The sequence below is a fragment of the Fundulus heteroclitus genome, chromosome 15 (genome assembly GCF_011125445.2).
Source record: "Fundulus heteroclitus isolate FHET01 chromosome 15, MU-UCD_Fhet_4.1, whole genome shotgun sequence".
Taxonomy (NCBI): domain Eukaryota; kingdom Metazoa; phylum Chordata; class Actinopteri; order Cyprinodontiformes; family Fundulidae; genus Fundulus; species Fundulus heteroclitus.
Genome location: NC_046375.1, coordinates 14,988,110 through 15,008,590, shown reverse-complemented (window position 1 = coordinate 15,008,590; position 20,481 = coordinate 14,988,110). Strand labels below are relative to the sequence as shown.

At 38.1% G+C, this 20,481-nt stretch overlaps 1 protein-coding gene across 1 annotated transcript; it reads right to left on the bottom strand.

The window, feature by feature from the left end:
* Positions 1-6,458: 6,458 nt before the first annotated feature.
* On the bottom strand, positions 6,459-19,844 carry sh3bgrl2 (SH3 domain binding glutamate-rich protein like 2). Its single transcript, XM_012880695.3, has 4 exons — positions 19,560-19,844; positions 11,480-11,665; positions 7,168-7,248; positions 6,459-6,549 (listed from the first exon to the last, which is right to left on the bottom strand). The coding sequence occupies exons 1-4, from the start codon at positions 19,602-19,604 to the stop codon at positions 6,535-6,537; spliced, it is 327 nt and encodes a 108-aa protein (XP_012736149.1). The 5' UTR covers positions 19,605-19,844; the 3' UTR covers positions 6,459-6,534.
* Between the last annotated feature and the right edge of the window lie 637 nt (positions 19,845-20,481).

Sequence of the window (20,481 nt, the reverse complement as noted above, 5' to 3'; positions counted from 1 at the left end):
CCCTCCTCTAGACCCTCTAGAGATGATTGTGCAAAAGAAATGTCGTCATAAAATAAAAAACATGACGAACAACCCACGAGCATCCTCTTCATCGGACTGTCGTACAATAGAAGGTCTTCAGCCAGAGGCCTCTTCAGTACCTGTGTAAGACAGACCGCTACAGGTGAGCTTTGCTGCTTACAGCAATCAGCATCGTCAACAACTCGTCGAAAGAATCTGCATGAGTTAAAACTTTCAAATATTTCTAAATCGGACTGATGTGACAAAAATTGGAATTCTAAAGGTTAAAATATTTTCCAAGAAGTAATTTGTCTCTGGTGTGACTTATAAGTCGCAGATAAGGGCTTGCAAGATGGTGAGAAACATTTAAATCTCTGTGTGGGGTGCCGATTTGTTAGGTCTTCAAGCTACTCCTCTCAGACAACATTTCTCCCGTCTTCCTCCTCACTTTATTATGAAAATCACAGTGGAATAGGAGAACTTCTCATGGATACCTTATTTTTGGTAGATCATTATGTTGTGCATTGAAGCCTAAGATTACTGTTCTTTCAGAGTACTGAGTAAATACAAAAATCAGGTTTCAAATGATGATTTCCTTATTCAAGGGGAAAATATCCAAAATGACCGGACCCTATGTGAAAAGTAATCCCCCCCCCCCCCAACCCCAAATTGAGAATTAGGTGCGATTAAACCCTTTTCTTTTTTAAACTGAACTCAATTTTACAAACCAAACACAAGCCTTATTATTATCTGACCTGCAGATTTCATGAATACTTTACATATAACCTCTCTGGTGGCTAAAAATCCCAAAAAAGTAACATTTGTTTAAGGTTTACAAAGTAATTTCTAAAAGGTGCGTTCACATCGAATGCGAATGGCACCACAATGTTGTAGCCACTTTTGATTGCTGTCACTCGCCTGAAATTATCGCCAGTGACAGCAATTGCACAGTGGGTGACAAACCAGAAATACAGCAGTACAATGGGGCTATCTAGTGAAGCTGGACTCGTAATAATTGGTTGAGTCATACAACTCAGGCCGACCGCAGACCGCTATTATCAGCTTTTTGTCCATGTTAAACGAAAACAGCTTCGTCTCTGCTGCAGTCCTTCACCCCATGTCACAGCCACATCCAGTTCTGGTTGTAGCGGCGCTACAAGATACAAAACTTCAGCTTTTTCAACTGCAACAACTGTTGCTTTGCGTCCCTCGCAGGATTTGTGTCGCCCTGGCTTCGCTTTAATCGCCAAAATTGTGCGTTTTGCGTCACTAGAATTGCCTCTGGGGCCTCGCTTAGGTGCCAGCAACCCAAACTTAGAGCCAATACCAACAGATGAAAACACGTAGCAGTGAAGAACCTTCCTGGGAGAAGCCAGTCGATAAAGATTACTCCAAAAGCACATCAATGACTCTACAAGGAGGTACAGAAGAGTGGTGCAAAGAGTGGGCTAAAATTCCTCAGTGGTGATGCTAAAGACTCCTTGCTAACACAAAGGCTTGATGTCTGGTGTAGCCACTAATGGTGGCACAATTATTAGGATTAGAAGCCAGGTTGGTTCGGTTAGCTTTTTTCTTTTAAAGAATTACGCCATCATTTGAAAACAGACTTTTGTAATAAATCAGGTTAGTATTATCTAATATAGACATTTGTTAAAAAATTTGAAACACTTAAGGGTGACCAAAAAACAGACAAAATCTGGAGGGGGGCGTGGCATGAGTTAAAACAACATTTAACTTCACTTTGAGATTATTGAAGTATTTTTGAATTTGAAATGAACTGATTGTGCAAACAGGTGTAGTAAAATAAGTGACTTTGTTCAAAGGAATTACATGTTTCTTAATGAGGGACTGTTCTTCCTACCCAGTAAATTTACTAATATTGCATTTTGGATGTTTTCTAAAAAAAAAAAAAAAAAAAAAAAAAAATCCAGTGTGAGATCATGCTACTACAATAAAAATGGAAAAATATTAGCTTTTTTGGTAAATACTGAAAAGGCTTACTTCTTAAACCCTACAAGCCATTAAAGCTCATTTTTCAGCTGAGCTGTTTGGTGCTTGACCAAATAGCATGTTGACGCTGAAGACCTTTAGGCGACTAACAAATGTTGTTTACAGGATATAAAAAAATTTGCACAGGCTATGAACTACTTGAAACATGTCACAACAATACTAGATTTAATGAACTATGTGGCCTTTCCAGCATTCTGCTACTTTTCTCTCTTGTTGACAAAAATGCAGAGTGGTGTTTGGAAAGAAAAAACAGGTTAAGCACATATTGATGTTCTGGTAAATCATTGCAGACTGAGATACAAATCAGCCCATGGTGGGAAATGACGTTACACCACGTCTTGTGCAAAGAGGCACTCTCTGCCTGAAAAACAGAGGAATCATGTTACAAACAGGATGACTGATGTAAAGCAAATTAAAGGAAAGAACTGACTCTTTCAAGCAAAGGCCAGAGTCTGTTGGCTGTGCAATCCAACAAAGGATTAATCATGTTTGTGTGATTTTGTTTTTACCAAATTTATTTTGAGGATTTATTCAGAATAGGGAACTAGGACTAAAACTTTGCACACACCCAATCAAGTTGCAACACATAACTGAAAGCCCTGAATTCATTTAATTTATCTTTTTTGTCTCAGATCTTTAAAATTTCAATATAATAATTTTGAGTTGATTTAAAAATTTACACAGCGTGTTATACTAATGAAAGACACTAACAAACATGGACACAATGAAGCAAAAAGGACACTTTTTTCCTCTTCTATAGTTTTTTTTTTTTTTTTTTTTTTGCACCATGTCCTAATAAAAATGTTTGGCTGTGCCGTAGGTTGTAAAATGATTTATATCTAACCTTAAGTGAACAAAAACACTAAACTTCCACAGTTCCACACTCTTGATGTTAAAAAATGTGTTGTACAGGATTTAAGAAGCAAAGAAGCAGCTAGGAGCGGCTCATCAACAGGATTAAATAAATTATCACCCTCAGTGGGAGCAACAGCATTTAAGCAGCAGTTTCTACAAAGTTGTTGCCAGGGCCCAGTTCAAGTCTAGGTCCAAACTTGACTGAAATGCTGAAGTACAACCTAATCATCTTTGCAAAAAAAAGAAAAAAAAGAAATGGAATATCTGCAAACCTCAATGAAGCAACATTGGACTAAACAGGAAGCTTAACTTCCTCCTCATACAACAATTACTGATGTTTCTGCTGGTAAAGTTTCTACTATGAGCTGTTGGATCGTGCAGTGGGTTTAGTTTTCCTCCCACAGGTTTTCCATTCGGGCTTCAATTTTGAGTGATAGCGACGGTTCGGAATCCAAAGTATGTTTTGTACATTTAGCGTTAGATTCACTGTGGAGCCTGCTAAAGACCAAACTGTGATTTTCATTTCCGGATACATAAAACAACTGAAAACAATTGTTTTGTCATTTGGCTTATTTGCTAATGTGCTCAACATAGGCTGTAATTTGTTTAGCCAATATCCCCTTACGGAAATATAAAAGAAAGAAATGTGATAGGGCAATTTTTATTTAAATGAGCAATTCGGGTGTAATTTTGATAGTCCAAAAAGACAAGGAAAAAAATCCACTGTGGAGCTTACGAAACAGCAGAAAAAAGATCCACACAAACCCTGCACTAACTGAACTATTTAGTTCATATTTCCAAGAGGGATGGAAAACATTCTCAAGGCTGCGCTACTAGAGTTGTTTATTCAAACTGTCCTAAAATGTTTTCACTAAAAGTTTCCTGAAAATGTCTGTGTAATTCCAGATAAAAGGCCTCTGAGTATAAGCTATAAGCTGCTAGATGCTCCATGGTTACTTCCACCAACTTTACACAGAAGAGAGCAGCAGACGCAGAACCTGGCTTCTTAGAAATTGGAGTGTTGTTGCCACAATTTAAAACCATTAAACTTTTCTTCTTCTTTTTTTTTTTTTTTTTTTTACCACAACCGGCCCTCGCTTCTGCTCCAATTATCCAAATAGGGTGCATCCTCATTCCTAATCAAAGGTTGAAATGACCGGAAACATCTTGAAATCTCATAACAATGTTTCTCAGTCATTAACTAACTTGTATTATTTATATTTGACTGGAGAACCCCTGGAAAGACCCAACTACATCCAAGCTCCAAACATTTAGACAGCTCTTTCTTACAAGTGGACTTACGTATTTTTTTTTTTTAACGTCAGGCATAAACCTTTTTTGATTCTAAAACTTTACTGTAACAGACTCATCTTATTCCACCATATTTCCTGCCTCTGGTTACTCTTGCCATGTGCAAACTACACCTCTCATCTACCAAAGGGGAACTTGATCACCAGACAGATTACCAGCTCAACGTCAGCCCCAAAACCTGGTGTCAAAGTGCTTTGCAGAAGCAGATATTACCTTTTTACCTTCTGTCATGTAACACACACACACAGTTCAACATATTTCACAGACTCTTGTGTGTTTTATGTGTGGTGGGGGAAAAAAACACTGTACATCGCCATGAACACTTCAACCCCATGTGGAAGAACGGTGGTGGTACCAGCGTAGTACAGGGATGGTTTTCTTCAGCAGGGATAAGGAAGCTGAACTGATGGGGGTAAATTCAATTATATGATGGAAGAAAGAGGAGCAAAATGGAGACGGGTGGAGTTTCACCTTCCAGCTAGATGGCAGCCTTAACTCATCTAACCCTAATCAGCATTTCGATGTGCAAAACTGGTAGACGGCTGCACTAAGCTTGCAGCTGTAATTTTGGCAAAAGTTAATCCTAAAAAGTTTTGACTTAGGGGGCTGAAGAGTGTATGAGTGACACTTTCAGATTATTGCTTATGTTTAAGATTTTTGTTGGTCTGTCTCATAACAGGATACACAGACATTTGTGGTTTTAATGTGACAATGTAACACTTTTGTGAGGTAATGTACACTCTGGTGTTCTCTCTGTAAAACTACACACTGAGCTGCATTCAGGTTTTCCCATGGTGTGCTGATCTCCTTTTTTCAAACTCAGCTTAATATGTTATGCCTTTGAACATCGTTTGATTAGTTATCAGTCTATTTTTTTCTGACAGTTTTGCTTCTTGCTGCTATTGAATCAAAATATGTTCAAATGTCAAATATATGTAATAATAAAATGCACCAAGAGAGCAAAGGGATGCAATGCATTTAGAGATAATGTAATCTGCATTCATGCAAAATAACCTTACCTAACAGTAATGTGTGACTGAGCACAATTCTTACAAGCTTGTTACAAGCAGAAACACAAGCCAAAATAAAAAAAAAAGAAAAACAGAAAGAGCAGTGCAATATAAAGTACACTTTGTGGTACAGCAGACCTGTTGTTCACAGTTAACAAGGGTTTTCAACGACGTCGTCTCATGATACAACGAGAAAGAAGAAAAAAATCAGCAAAATTGGGAACACCTTTGCACCAAATATTTGCCACGACTGCTACATGTTTGATTTGTGAAAATAAGATACCAATTTGCACACAATGACATTACACTTAGGACAAAATGCCTGCCGTGTGTCAACATGGTGTGAATATCATACCATAACAATTTCTTAAAAAAGAGATATGGAAAAAAACGTTCTTGAGAGTAAACATGGATAAAACACAAGACAAGGAAACTTGGACTCATATTTCATGACATGTATAGCACAAAGATTGCAGTCTGTCCACACATAGGAGTGTTTACTTTGACATTTGGGGGTGTGGGGAGGAGGGAAACACAAGCTGTCAAAACAACTGGAGCACCTAATCCGAGAATTAACATGATCCATACAGCCTTTGTTTGTCTGTCAGTAGCAAAATGCAGCCTCAATAGAACTGAACAGTCCAACGAAAAAAAAAAACATCACTGGAAGGTCAAAACATGTGCAGAGATCGGCCGGCAAGTTTAAATCCTGCCACTGGACCGATTAGATGCAAAAGAAAATAAATTCAATATTAAAATGGCTTTATTTAACTGAATAAATGTGGCTACAAATGATTTACGACATTTAGAAAACCTTTAAAACTTGTACGATTTTTAATAGTCTCAGCATTTTGGTCCCAAATCAGACAACGTCAGGCACTCTGGTAAACTCCTGACTTGTTTTAGGCTACATTAGGTTTCTCCTTCAGCCAACCAACCTTCATTAGCAGCTGCTGACTGATGCAGACGCTTACAGCAAAATATGCACACTCATTCAAACAAAAGTGTAAACAGAAACTGTGCTGCACCTGATCCTGTAACCCATTCGAAAGCCACTAGACGGCTCTTAAATTTGCAGAAATGCGTGCTACAAGCATTGTTTGCTGCGCAGCGTGGTAAGCAACGCGACAAAACAGAGTCGGAGCCCAAACAACGTCGGTCCTTCATGATTTGATCTCTGTAGCTGCTGGGTCTGACCCTTCTCGGAGATGCGGTGACGGTGACAGAGAGGCAGCATCCACTAGGGCTGGGGTTTTTTTTTGTTTGTTTTTTGGCAAAACTGTGAAGTTGTCACGAGAAAGGAGGTGATGCAATGCAGGAAGTTGTGGCGAGTGGAAAGTAGCTTGTTCTAGGACATCGAATCCTGCAACATAAAAAAAAAACAAAAAAAAAAACCATCAAAAATGGAAAATCCCAAACTTGCTCCCATACATACAAGGTTTTATTACTATTGAGGACAGAAACAAAACAGAACCACACTGAAACCATGAAAATTAAAAACACTGGTGTATTGCTCAGATGTAAAATGTGAATCATGGATAAACACGTGATCTTTACCGCTTGAATCGCCACTGTGATTTATCTAATGGCACATGGTGCTTGTCATCTATATCTTAAGTTATCTTCCTCTTGGCTGATGCCGGAACTTCATGAAAAATCGTTAGAAAATATTGAACATAAATATGAATCAAGCTAAAAAAAAAAGAAAAACGGAGATCTTCATGACTTGTGGATTGTGGGTATTTGTACTAGCCACACCCACCCCTCGCACGAAAATAAAAAAAAAAAGCTGATGTCTATGAAATACCAGCAGGATACGAGTCACTTTCACCTAAAAATGGTGGAAACAAGAGCTGCTGATCAAGCAGTGTTGGGAATAAGAGTGTTCACCATTTGAAGAAGTAGATCGCTATCCATACTAACTGATTTACTGAACACCACAGAGAGCCGTGCGTTTCATGGCGTATAAATATAAACTTACTGTCATGCTGGGTGGAGAACTGAGGCCAAGGAATGCAAACACAGTGTTGTTCTCCTTTGACTGGAAGAAATCTTCATAGTCCTGAGAGGGTAGGAGGACAAAACGTTGGTATTTAGTGAAATGTTAATTTCTCTTTCCAAATCTTTGAAAGACGTTCAGTTCTTAGCAAGGACACCCTCACGCTTTCCTCGTTATTATATTTTACTACACAGGGTTCGCCAGAGTATTGCTGGATTACCTCAGCCAGCGAGAGAGCAATGGCAGGCAGAGCAGATAATCTGCCCCATCAATGAAACTGGATTACGAGGGGATTACAGAGTGGCGTGCAATCTGAGATGAGGAAATAAACTGACACGATATAACTTAAAGGGCAAAACATAGCCATTGTTTTATCAAAGCACGCAAGTCATTTTACAACCCATGTTTCTGACATGGGCTTTTTAAAAAAAAAAAAAAAGTCTTTGTAGATTATGTAAAAAACAGACTGGTACTACCATGCAACAACCTGAACTGTTGATCTTAACAGAAAACAGTGATGAAAAAATATTTTTATGACAATAATGCTTAATGTATACATGTGGCCCCTTGTCAGCATTGCAGAAAAGGACAGATTTGTGAACAGGGTGGACTTTACGAAAAACAATCTCACTGCGTGAAGCATTTTGCTCCAGGTAGTATATAAGGCAAACATACTCTTGGTTTAAAGGGGAGAAATAAGCCAGAGGGACAGAGTTTTGGCCACAGCTTTGATGAATAACCCCTAGGGGGAGCTCACAGGACTTCTTAAAGTAAGAAAATGTGCTATTATCACTGTGTTTTTTTGTTTATTTTGGTTTTTACATTTTTTGCAACCTCTAAGCAAAAAAAATGACATCCACAGATCATGTCATGTTAGATAAAAAATATTTTTTAAATACTCCTGTTTACCTATGATAATTTCAGGTCAACCTAATTGTTGACAGGCTGATAGAATATGAGAATGACATTTTGGCTATGTTCACGCTGCAGGTCTTGATGCTCAATTCCAGTTTTTTTGCTGAATCTGATATTTTTGTGGTCGCCTGCTATTAAATATGACTGCCATCATACTTCTGTCTGAACGGTTCAAGACCGCAAAGAGACCCATGTGTGCAGACAACAGAAGGAGATGTTACACAACAGTGCACTGTTTATGGAAGTAATGGTGAATATAATTGTTTCTAATGTCTTCAATAAAGTTTTGTTCAGAAAACGTGAAAGATGACTGTTTGAAAAATATCCAATACATATCCGAATTAATACCACATATGGAAGTGGCACAAATCAGATTTTTTTTTTGGGGGGGGGGGGGGGGGGGGGGGTAAAAAATAAAATCAGAATCGAGGCGTGCACACTGCCAAGAAAAAGGTGGATATGGGTTGCATATGGGTAAAAAGATCGGATTTCGGTCGCATTTCCCTGCAGTATGAATGTAGCCTTTGACAGCTACATTACTGTAGCACAGCTACAGCCTCATGAGTAAAACACTGCTTATGTGTAGAGTGTCATGGTTGAGTTTTGGTTTGGCTTTGTTTTTCTGTTATTTTCATTTTTTCATCTCTTTTGGGTTAGGTTTGACTTTATTTATTGTTAGTTTTCAGTCATCAGTTATTTTCTGTCAATTTTCACTTCACCTCCTCAGCAGTCAGTCACACCTGATAATCATTTACCAGTCAATTAGCCAGACCCTGTTTCCACCTGTGAAGTGTTCTATTTAAACCTGCCTCTGCCTTCAGTTCAGCACTGGGCCGTCATCATTCCACACCTCTCCATGCCAGTCCCCGGTTTGCCTTGGAAGATTTGTTTTTCTTGTTAAGGTTAGTCCTGCCAGTTTTCTATAGATTCTTACTTTGCTGTTTGTGCCCGGAGAGGTTCTGCTCTGTGTCCTGGTGTCTCCAGAGAACTGCTAACTGGACTAGCCATCCTGGAAAGGCTCTGCTCTGTGCTCTGGTGTCTCCTAAGTTCTGCTAACCTGACTAGCCGCCCTGGAGAAGCTCAGCTCTGTACCAGTTCTCCAACGAACTGCTAACCTGTTGTGGCTACGGGGCCTGCTAGCCGAGCAGTACTAAGCTTTCCCTGCTGCCTGGACAGTCGTGACTCTCTCTCACTCCAGGCCGTCAGCTCCTGCCATCACATTCATCCCTGACCTTCTGCAGTCCTGAACCTGCGGTCTTCATCACTCACCACCCAGCATACTTCCTTCAATAAAGACTCAAACTTTTAGTCCCGTGTGTGCGTCCTGAGTTCATCGGTAAACAAAACCTTGACATAGAGAAGTGAGAGTTTCCGCTATTTCCGTTCATAGCCACCATTGCCAACGTTGCATAATAAAGTATTACTGTAATATAGTAGTCTGGTAAAAACATTTGTTCACATAACGGCAAGTGCTGATGTCCATGTGCAAAAATTTCAAAATCGGACTGATGAAACAAATTGGAATTCTAAAGGTTAAAATGTTTTCCAAGAAGTAATTTGTCTCTGGTGTGACTTATAAGGGCTTGCAAGATGGTGAGAGACGTTTAAATCTCTGTGTGGAGTGCCGATTTGTTAGGTCTTCAAGCTACTCCTCTCAGACAACATTTCTCCCGTCTTCCTCCTCCCTTTATTGTGAAAATCAGTGGAATAGGAGAACTTCTCATGGATACCTTATTTTTGGTAGATCATTGTTGTGCATTGAAGCCTAAGATTACTGTTCTTTCAGAGTACTGAGTAAATACAAAAATCAGGTTTCAAATGATTTCCTTATTCAAGGGGAAAATATCCAAAATGACCGGACCCTATGTGAAAAGTAATCCCCCCCCCCCAACCCCAAATTGAGAATTAGGTGCGATTAAACCTTTTTCTTAAACTGAACTCAATTTTACAAACCAAACACAAGCCTTATTATTAGCTGACCTGCAGATTTCATGAATACTTTATATATAACCTCTCTGGTGGCTAAAAGTCCCAAAAAAGTAACATTTATTTAAGGTTTACAAAGTAATTTCTAAAAAGGTGCGTTCACATCAAATGCGAGTGGTGCCATAATGATGTAGCCACTTTTGATTGCCGTCACTCGCCTGAAATTATCGCCAGTGACAGCAATTGCACAGCGGGTGACAAACCAGAAATACAGCAGTACAATGGGGCTATCTAGTGAAGCTGGACTCGTAATAATTGGTTGAGTCATACAACTCAGGCCGACCGCAGACCGCTATTATCAGCTTTTATTCCACATTAAACGAAAACAGCTTTGTCTCTGCTGCAGTCCTTCACCCCATGTCACAGCCACATCTAGTTCTGGTTGTAGCGGCGCTACAAGATACAAAACTTCAGCTTTTTCAACTGCAACAACTGTTGCTTTGCGTCCCTCGCAGGATTTGTGTCGCCCTGGCTTCGCTTTAATCGCCAAAATTGTGCGTTTTGCGTCACTAGAATTGCCTTTGTGGCCTTGCTTAGGTGCCAGCAACCCAAACTTTGAGCGAATACTTCCTTCCTGGGAGAAGCCAGTCGATCAAGATTACTCCAAAAGCACATCAATGACTCTACAAGGAGGTACAGAAGAGTGGTGCAAAGAGTGGGCTATAATTCCTCAGTGGTGAGCCTAAAGACTCATTACTAACACAAAGGCTTCATGTCTGGTGTAGCCACCAATGGTGGCACAATTATTAGGATTAGAAGCCAGGTTGGTTCGGTTAGCTTTTTTCTTTTAAAGAATTACGCCATCATTTGTAAACAGTTGTTTACAAATGATGGCGTTTGTAAACAGTTGTTGTAATAAGTCAGGTGAGTATTATCTAATATAGACATTTGTTAAATAATTTGAAACACTTAAGTTTGACCAAAAAAACAGACGAAATCTGGAAGGGGGGGGCAGAGGGCAGTCTGGAACACTTTATCACAGGACTGTATATCCCAATTTTCAACAAGGGACTAAATCTAACTTTATGGAACAGGTCTGGACATGGTAAATAAGGAAAACATTTTTAAATGTTGACAGTTTTAAACTTTTACAGAATTACATGGATGCACAGCTGTACAGTAGCTGTTGGTAACTAGAAATATTTACTTTTTAAAATAAATCAGTCTATGTAAAGTAGAGTTGAAATGAGTATTTTGCATTTTATTCCTGTTTTGATATTTCCCATTAAAATGCACTGAATAAAAGCTCATATGAACTTAGCAGCCAAAAAACAACAATTTTATCCAACAGATACTAAATGTTTAAATTTTAGTTTTCAAAAACTTGAACGTTTGCAGAACTGCCAGATCCAGCAATGACCAAAAACAGAATAGAAAGAGATATTAAGCGTACACCACAGTAGTGATCCTCGTTGAAGATCTGTGGAGGAAGTGGATTGCCTTTCTCTGGTTTCTTTTCCTTGGGGATGTTGCGGTACATCCAGAGCCTCTGCTCCTCCAGCATGGTAATGTCGACTTCCTGGAAGTTAATTCGATTCGCCTCCAGAAAACCCACAACAGCCTGCTGATGCTTCTTTACCTGGAGAGGAAGAGAGAAGCGGAATCATGCACTTTAATAGGAATACATAAAAATAAAGTCTTAGTACTTAGTTACATCAAGACCAGTCTATTAAAAGAAACTGTTTTATACTCTCATAAACCACATAAAACACTGAAAAGATAGACAAGATTATGCCTCGCAGACAACTGGGGGTTTACTCTTCTCACATAAACATGTATTGGCGTCTACATTTAAAATGCATATAGACTTAATTCGCAATGGGAACATTAAGAACCATTATTAATTTATAGGAAAGCTTAGCTTTCAAATCTGACAGCTAAAATGCTTGTAGCTTGGCATTAATATATTCCTATTGTGCATTGGTACCTTTACTAGAACGAGCTAAAGAGGTTTAAGTTAATGTAAAAGCCGAAATGCCGCACTGTTTCTGTGCTTCAGCCATAACTCTATGGTACAGAGCGATCAGTCTGATCCACAGAACTGAGTGGCGCACAGTTTTAAAAGCCTGCTGAAAGATCCGGAGGAGCCTATGCAACAGGAATTTGGTTGCAGTACGAAGAAACAGCTGGGATGTGGAGTGGATACAGCTGCTCCCTATAGTTCTGACCTCTGGGAGAGACTGTGCACATCTCTGGGTGCATGACAGCATTTGTTAACTTTGTGGGAAAGAAACATCCAAAGATATATATAGAAGGAAGGAAACCTCCCACACTTCAAACATCTATCACATAAAAGGCACAGACAACTATCATTTTAAATTTGTTACTGCCTGAGTTGGTCTTTCTTGCTTTGTAGATGTGCTGCTTTATACTTACATGCATTCCTGGTACCTTGCCAAGCTTTTGCTGTATTTTTTGAATACGTTTTCTTACTAGTGGAATTTATTTGACAGTGAGCTGACAGGAAATGGGGCTGAGCGAGAGGGGGAAGACATGCGACAAGTGGCCACAGGCTGGGACTCGATCAATAAAGCAGGGAGTGACTTTTTAGTCTGGTTTGTACATGTTTTATGTACAGTCATGGTAATGAGAATAACCCATTTACAATTCCTGGGTTTTGGATGTCAGGTCGTAACAAAAATCGTCCGGTCTTTATTGGATTTTAAAATAACTTGAAAAGGTCTTAGTTATATAAATACAAATGCATAATAATTCTTATTTATTACATAAAGATGTGTGTGAAAAACTAATAAAATGCTCAAATATGATTTAGAAGAGAATGTAGAAGACCAAGTGCATATGTTTACCCTATAATGGCAAGTGTTCCCCTCTCTAAAAGCAAGAGTTACCACAATGCCAAAGGACACAGACATAAGCAATGTCCTCAAAGAAGCAAGTATTGCTTCCCTAGCATCTGTTAATGCTTTATACGGTCATTTCCAAACACTTAAAGTCCATTATTTTACAGTGAGAAGGAGTGTTCGATAGCGAAGAATACATTTAAGTCAGCAGCCTATCATCCCAGTGGTGGACCTCCCGCTAAATTCACCTAAAGTCAGGCCAGGCAATTCTCTGAGAAAAAAAACGCTGAAAAAAATAAAACAAGAACTGTACCAAACGGTCTCAGCTTGCATGGCACATTTTCAGGACAGTGCAATTACATAAATAGTGAATATGTAGGGCTTCTTTAGAGTTGCCTATAAACGTTAATGTTGAAGTTTGTCGTCCAACTTGTCTTCTAATGTATCTGACCAGCTGGCACTGTTCCAACGCAATGTGCTTTCATCTGTAATGTTTTCCCTCTGTAATGCTCCTTTTTTGTTGTTGTTCGTGTACAGCACTCTGAATGGTCTTCTTACTGAAAAGTTGCCTTGCCTCGTTTAAAATGATTCCCAATAGAAACATGCAAAGTTGCATCTGAATGAATCATAAAACATCTGGAACAATGTCCTTTGGACAGACGAAACCAAAGTAGAGAGAGTTGCTTGGCCTGAATTCAAAGCACCATGTTTGGCCAAAAGAAAAAAAAAACGAAGAAAAAAAAAAAGTTGCATATAAGGACAAACACCTCTTACCAAGTTCTAAGCATGGTGATAAAGCAGTTCATATTTGGGCTTGTTTTGCAGCTACAAGAAATAGGCACCCTGTCAATCATTAAGGAGACAATGAACTTGTCGTTACAGTAGAGAGTTCTGGGTTGTAAAGTAAGACCATCTGTCTGACAGCTAAAGCTCGGCCCAAACTGGGTCATCAGCAGCAAAATGATCCCAATCACAGGCGCGATCTCTGAAAGAGAATGGGTGAAAAATGAAAGTATCTACATGGTGCAAAGTTTCACTCAAGGTACATATATTAATCTGACTAAAGGACTGTGGCAGGAGCTTGAGAGAGCTAAAAAGAAATGCAAACATGAATAAATTTAAGCAACTTTGGAAAATAAAAAGAATAGGCAATTTTCCACCCAAAATGTGTTATGAGAAACGGACAAAGTCACGCAGAAAACAATTACTGCGAACGTGGTTCTACAAACTGCTGAATATTAGGATATACTTGTTCTTTAACACAAAACTCTTCCATGTTAACTTTGCTCACCATAGTTCATTAAATTTGCATGGCCCAAGTTTTGAAGTTAAACATTATTTATTTTCATTCCCATACATGCCTTTACAATTGCCCGACATGTAAAATTAGTTATCCTCCATTTCCCTCAGTTGCCTCCATTAGTCAGTTTATAAGAGGGTGATTCGGGCCAAATTCCTTGGGTTAACTTCAACATTTATAACTTTCTTACTTTAGAAAGTATTACACCTCTAAAAAAAGACCTGTGCAGTTGCAGCGGCAGATGCTTTTCCTCTTCTCCCATGCACAACGCTAGTGTCATTTCAACTTGTCACCAGAGGGGGGCAAACGTGTGCAAGAACTCTGGAACTTACATAGTGCTCCTTTAAATGTCGGAATCTGTTTTTGTGTGTTTTAGTAAATTTAAGGTCAGGGTTTGATTTGTTTTCGTCCATAAAACAGACAAATGGGAGTCCTTAATTTTTAACATGACCAACTCTACTTTAAAGAACAAGTGAAATTAGTTATGCTATACGGCACATTGGAGTACAAAGGCCCAAAAGGTTTGCGTGACTAAATCTGATCAAGTGTAGCTATACCATTTGAGACAAATTCAGATGACTGTAATTGCTGAAGATGAAATATCAAATCAGTGCATACGTGTGGCGATGTGCATGAATGGGAATTCAAGCACGTTATTCCACACTGGGGCTTTTGTTCTTGCTTAAAGACAATGAGGGATTGTTCTGTACGGGGTTAGTTATAGACACACCCAGACGCAACTGCAAATAATCCATTATCTCTTAAAGGTTCTCTTTGTTTGGTAGAAAGAACAAAATAGCTTTATATGGACCAATGGAGTTTACACGGCCAAAGGTTAGCGCTCCATACAGAACCAGTGTCAAAGAGCGCAGTGCATAAATAATAAGGTCTGATGAAGCAACATGCAGGAAGGCTCTGAATATTGCATGGAAAAAGTCCTCCTCATTAGTATCAGTAATAGGTTGAGTGGATGAATAAGCTTTTGATGATTTGTTGGTGCTCATAAAATATATATTAGCAAAAGGTACAGTTTAAGAGGTTATATACACAATGACTCAGTGATTAAAGAAACGTAATATTTTACTCACTGACAGCAAGATAAGAAAAACAGAACACTGGTAAAAGAAGAACACCAGTAAATCACAGTACCCTGGAAAAAGCATTCATGCCCCTTGAACTTGCTCGTGTTCAGTAAGACTGGATTGAGATTATTATCTGTGAACAGCAATTTTCAAAGACCGCCAAAGATTCCCAGCTGAATTTACTTCTGGGCTGTGACTTGGCCACACAAAAATCTACATGTACTTTGATCTAAGTCATTCCACTATAGCTTTGGCTGCATGATTCGAAGTTCAATATTGATCTTATCTGACCATTCTTCTACATTTTACTATGGCTTGTGGCAAAATAAAAACAGGACACTGGCTTTCTTTTATTTTTTTCTTGCCACTCTTCTGAAGAGGCCAAAACTACAGACTACTTAACTAATAGTTGTCCGTTCAGCAGATTATCCCACCTGAGCTGTGTATCTCTGCTGCTCATCCAGAGTGGCAATGCTTAGTGCTCTCTTTCCCCAGCCTGTTTAGCAGGACAGTGGGGTCTCGATAGTTTATAGCTGTGCCATTGCTCTGTTAAATGTTCAAAGCTTGGGATATTGTTTTTATGACCTTAACCGATTTCAAACTTTTCCACAAATTTATTGCTGACCAGTCTGGTACGTTTCTTAGTTTTCATTATGCTCTTTGTTAATTAGCATTTATACTGAGATTAAATAACACACCGGTTGACTGTAATGTGTGAAAAAAACTAAAAAGTTCAAAAAAGTATAAATACTTTAGAAAGGCACTTCACACTATGCTTAAATGAAAAGTAGTAGGAAAAAAAAACATCTAACATCCGATTAATCTTCAGCACAAATATGACTGATATATTTCGCCAATAAAAAAGAAGAAATTCAATGTTTTCTCCGCCTACATCCTTAACTGGACAATACATTCAGATCCATGGTAGACAAATTTATCTTAACATAACATGTCTCTATTTATTAGACAAGATTATGCAAATAATTTCTGCCTAATCATAAAACCTTTATTCATACCAACAAATTGAAATTTTGATTGGACTCAACAGTAGTAGTGTGGTGAAGAGCGGAGATTAACCTGATTTGCATCTCTTCCATTCTCTGCTGATCATTTCCGCCCCACTAATCTGCTTGTGTTATAAACTGACTATGCTTCACAGGAGGGGGTCAAACTTTGGCCCTTTTACAACCCATTTGCTTTGTGCTTGCCTGTTTCCTTTAATACACAACTGTGATTTTGTATTCAGCTGTTTTCCAGATCTCTCCCCCCCCCCCCCGCTTCACACCAGCTGAGCGACCTATCCTCAGTGTTTCATTATTCAGTAACTTCAAATCAGAAGCCTTCGGATCAGATAACACTCACATGAACTCTGCCTCGTATTAGCTGACCCAAATGTGAGTTATTTGAGTATACGCTAGAGCGCTTTGTGGGTGCAAGAAAGAAAAAGAGAGACTCACTGTGCCTTGAATGTATGGGTGATAGGATTAAAAATAACTCTTCTGTAAACATTCACAGATTGTAGAGGCCCATTTTTAGGGGTTGCGCACGATAAAATAAATACATTACTCATCTGTACCATTACCTAACGCTTTAAGCATTCGCGCAGGAGTGTTGTTTGATGATTTTTCTGCTAACACTCGTATAAGCTTGGCCTTCGCTTGAAATCGCGCGTTGGTTGTTTGCCAAGTCGCTGCAAGACAAGAGCTGCATCTGACACCTCGTTGCTTTATCCATTGCAAAATATAAGGCATCCCAAAACAATGAAGCGAGTAAATCAAATTGTTATATTTTTTTATACTCATCTCCAAGTCTAGATCCACAACATTCAACGATGAAAACGTTCAAGTAGCTTTTAGAGGAAAATGTTAGAAAGCTTATGGTATTCGTGCAGCATTCAGAGTAGGTAGCCATATGAATCGGTTAGAGTATTTCAGTTCCTGCTAGTAGTAGATACTGCTGGTTTCTGATAGAATTACACGCAGAAACAAAAGGATTGAAAAGAACATCTTGCAGAGGTTAAGCAGTGATAAGCTTTTACGGATCAGAGGTGGGCAATCAGACACCGGAATAAGGTTACTGGTGAATATAAAAGAAAGGGAAAATAAGGGAAACATCATTATTAATTAATTATTAATTTATTAATTCTACTTTTTTTTTTGCAGGTTTTCAATAAGAACCAAAATGATGTTTATTGCTACATAAATTGCTACACCAGTGAGGTGTTTTTCCGTTAATTTGGTGCCATCCATTGCTATGATGCATATAAAAAGAAAAAATTTACCAGTTTTTAAAAAGCAGGATATTAAATCTTTTTTTTTTTTTTTTTTTTTTTCTGTGCACTGACATTATTTGCTCCTCTATAGATTTCCACTGTCTTTACTTTTTTGTCCCATTAGCTTAGAACAGATCACTAAACTATTTTTTATGTCAGACAAATATATCCTGAGCAAAAACAAAAAGCACTTTTCAGATAACAATTTAATTTACTTGGAAAAAATAAATAAATATTCAAACCAACATGGGCTTTTATGAAAATGCAGTTGCCCCCTTAATAGCTGGTTTGTCCACCATCAAGCCCAGACTAGAAATTCAGCCATGTTGGAGTGTTTTAGAGCATGAACAGCTTGTTTCAAGTCATGCCATAGCATCTAAATCCAATTTAAATCGGAACTTTGAATAGGTCACTCCAAAACATTTATTCTTTCTTAGCCAATTAGAGGTGGGTTTGCAGGTGTGATTTGTACAATTGTGTTTAAGCATAACTCAAGATTGCCGGACATTGTCAATCAGGATTTTGTGTTCAAGAACAGAAAATATGGTCACAAGAAGCCATCCACACCCCAGTCCATCAAACAACCACCATCATGTTTCATTTCCAGTATGATGTAATGTTAACAGACCACTGTATTAAAATATATATATATATTTTTTTTGTCTCGTCAGTCCACACTTTTTCCAAAACTACTGGGGATCAACAAGATGTTTTTTTGTTGTTGTTTTTTTTGGTACAAGTACCTTTGTTCTTTTTGGTTAGCTTAGATTGTTGCCTTGGAACTCTTCCTTGGATGCCATTTCTCTACATACACACACACACACACACACACATACACACACACATATATACATATATATATATATATATATATATATATATATATATATATATATATATATATATTTATTTATTTATTTATTTATTTATTTATTTATTTATTTATTTTTTTTGGTAATTGTTGCATTAAAGTAGAACTGCAATGCTTTGGTCTGAATTCCTTGTTACCAACACATTCCCCCTTTTCTCCCCAGCTCATAGCTGCATCTGAGAGCAACTTGTTTTGGTGCTGTCTCTTTAAATCTTCACAACCTACCCCCTCCACCTCCCCTCTTGAAAAATATGACCCAAAAAGAGTATAAAGATATTTACATAACACCTGCCAGACTAAATTCAAATTTCTGCTATCCTAGAGACTTCAAATACATAAGGAAATGAATAAGGGCTAAAAAAGTAGATTTTGCATGATATGTTCCCTTTAAACTATGAACACTGACCTTAACTGAAGTGAGTGATACTTAGAGGGCTTGGGAAGGTTGTTCTTTGACCTCCTGGACCATTTTTCTTTTCGTTGTTGTATTTGTGGAAAAGATCTCTCTGAGATTTGCAAAGATTTTTTTTTGTTTTTGTCTTTTTGATCAAAGCAATTAAATCGTGTCGCTTTTTTGAGATCTCTTAATCAACCACGTTTTATTTAATTGGCTTCTTGATTTTGACAGGGCTGATAGAAAAGTGTGGCAAGTATAGGGGCAAGTGTTTTTTTTGTTTTTTTTTCATTAGACAAAATCACCACTTGGAAATTGTTTTTCTCCATTTTTGTTTAATATGAAAACGTGTTTAAGATTTAGAAACAAAGAAAATATTGAGGAAATACGGATATCCAATACATTTACACACAATCTTAAAGCGTTACACATTGCCGCTTTTGACGTCATCCTAGTGATAATCAATTCTCTAATTTATTATTTGTTAATTTTACATCGGAAATTTGTACAAATGTAATATGACTTGTTATAAGCTTAAATGGCACGCCTTTTAATAATAATAATGATAACAATAATGAGAGACCGTCTCACCTGTTAGAGTTGTGTTACTTTCACTAGTTGGCCACGAACAGGCGCACGTTACCGGTTACATAATTCATCACAAGCGACAACAAGAGGTTTTCAGATTTGCAAAAAGCGTGTATCTTTAATCACCCGTCAGCCAAGTTTCGTGGCACGTTTGCAAACACTCACCGCGATGGAGCCACTTGAGGAAGCGATGTAAACCTTGATGACCATTATAATCCCAAATTATCGTGAGGCAGTCGATCAGTGGTTTGTTGGCAACGAGCAGCGCTTGCAATTACAAATTTACGTTTATTCCTCTCATAAAATGCCTAACATTTGAAAACAGACGCGGGCACGCAGTTTGCTTCAGCAAGGAAAGAACAAGCCGCACCGATATTTAAACCGAGCCATGATAATAAAGCAGCCAGTGACGCTCTTTGGACACAGGCAGCACGGATCAAGCTGAACTTTGCACTTCCGCCTTGACTTTCAAAACAAAACACCGGAACGAAGGGCCCCGGGTGGATTTGTAGAAAAGATTTGTTGTAGTTTTGTTGTTTGTTAAATTTCATTTGGTTGCTGAAATGTTCATGTAATCTGATGCAACGTAGTTCCTTCCGATTGATCACGTTTTTGAGAAGGTTTAATTTATTCTGAAAGCACGCCGATGGTTCTGATTTGTTTCTGATTATGTTTGGCAGTTTAACCCCGTTATCCAGGCGCTGTTGGTGGAAATGTTGTGTTAGTTCTGGTAAGATGTTGTTTTCTGCCCAGTTTGAAAATTACTGCACTGTCGAATCTGTTTAGGGCCATTGTGAGTCAAGATTTTATCATTGAAACTCTGTATTTAGTCTAAAGCAGCAGTTCTTGCCTTTCAAGTTCAATGCAGTGAATACAGTTATAAAGGCATCAACATCCTGACAGACATTTAAAACAGGAAAATAGGATGTGGACTTTCTTTTTTTATTATTGTGTTGTTTGATGAAACGAACAACAGAGAAAAGACATTATCATCTAATTGCATTGTTCAGTTAAAAGATTATTATTATTATTATTATTATTATTATTATTATTATTATTATTATTATTATTATTATTATTATTATTA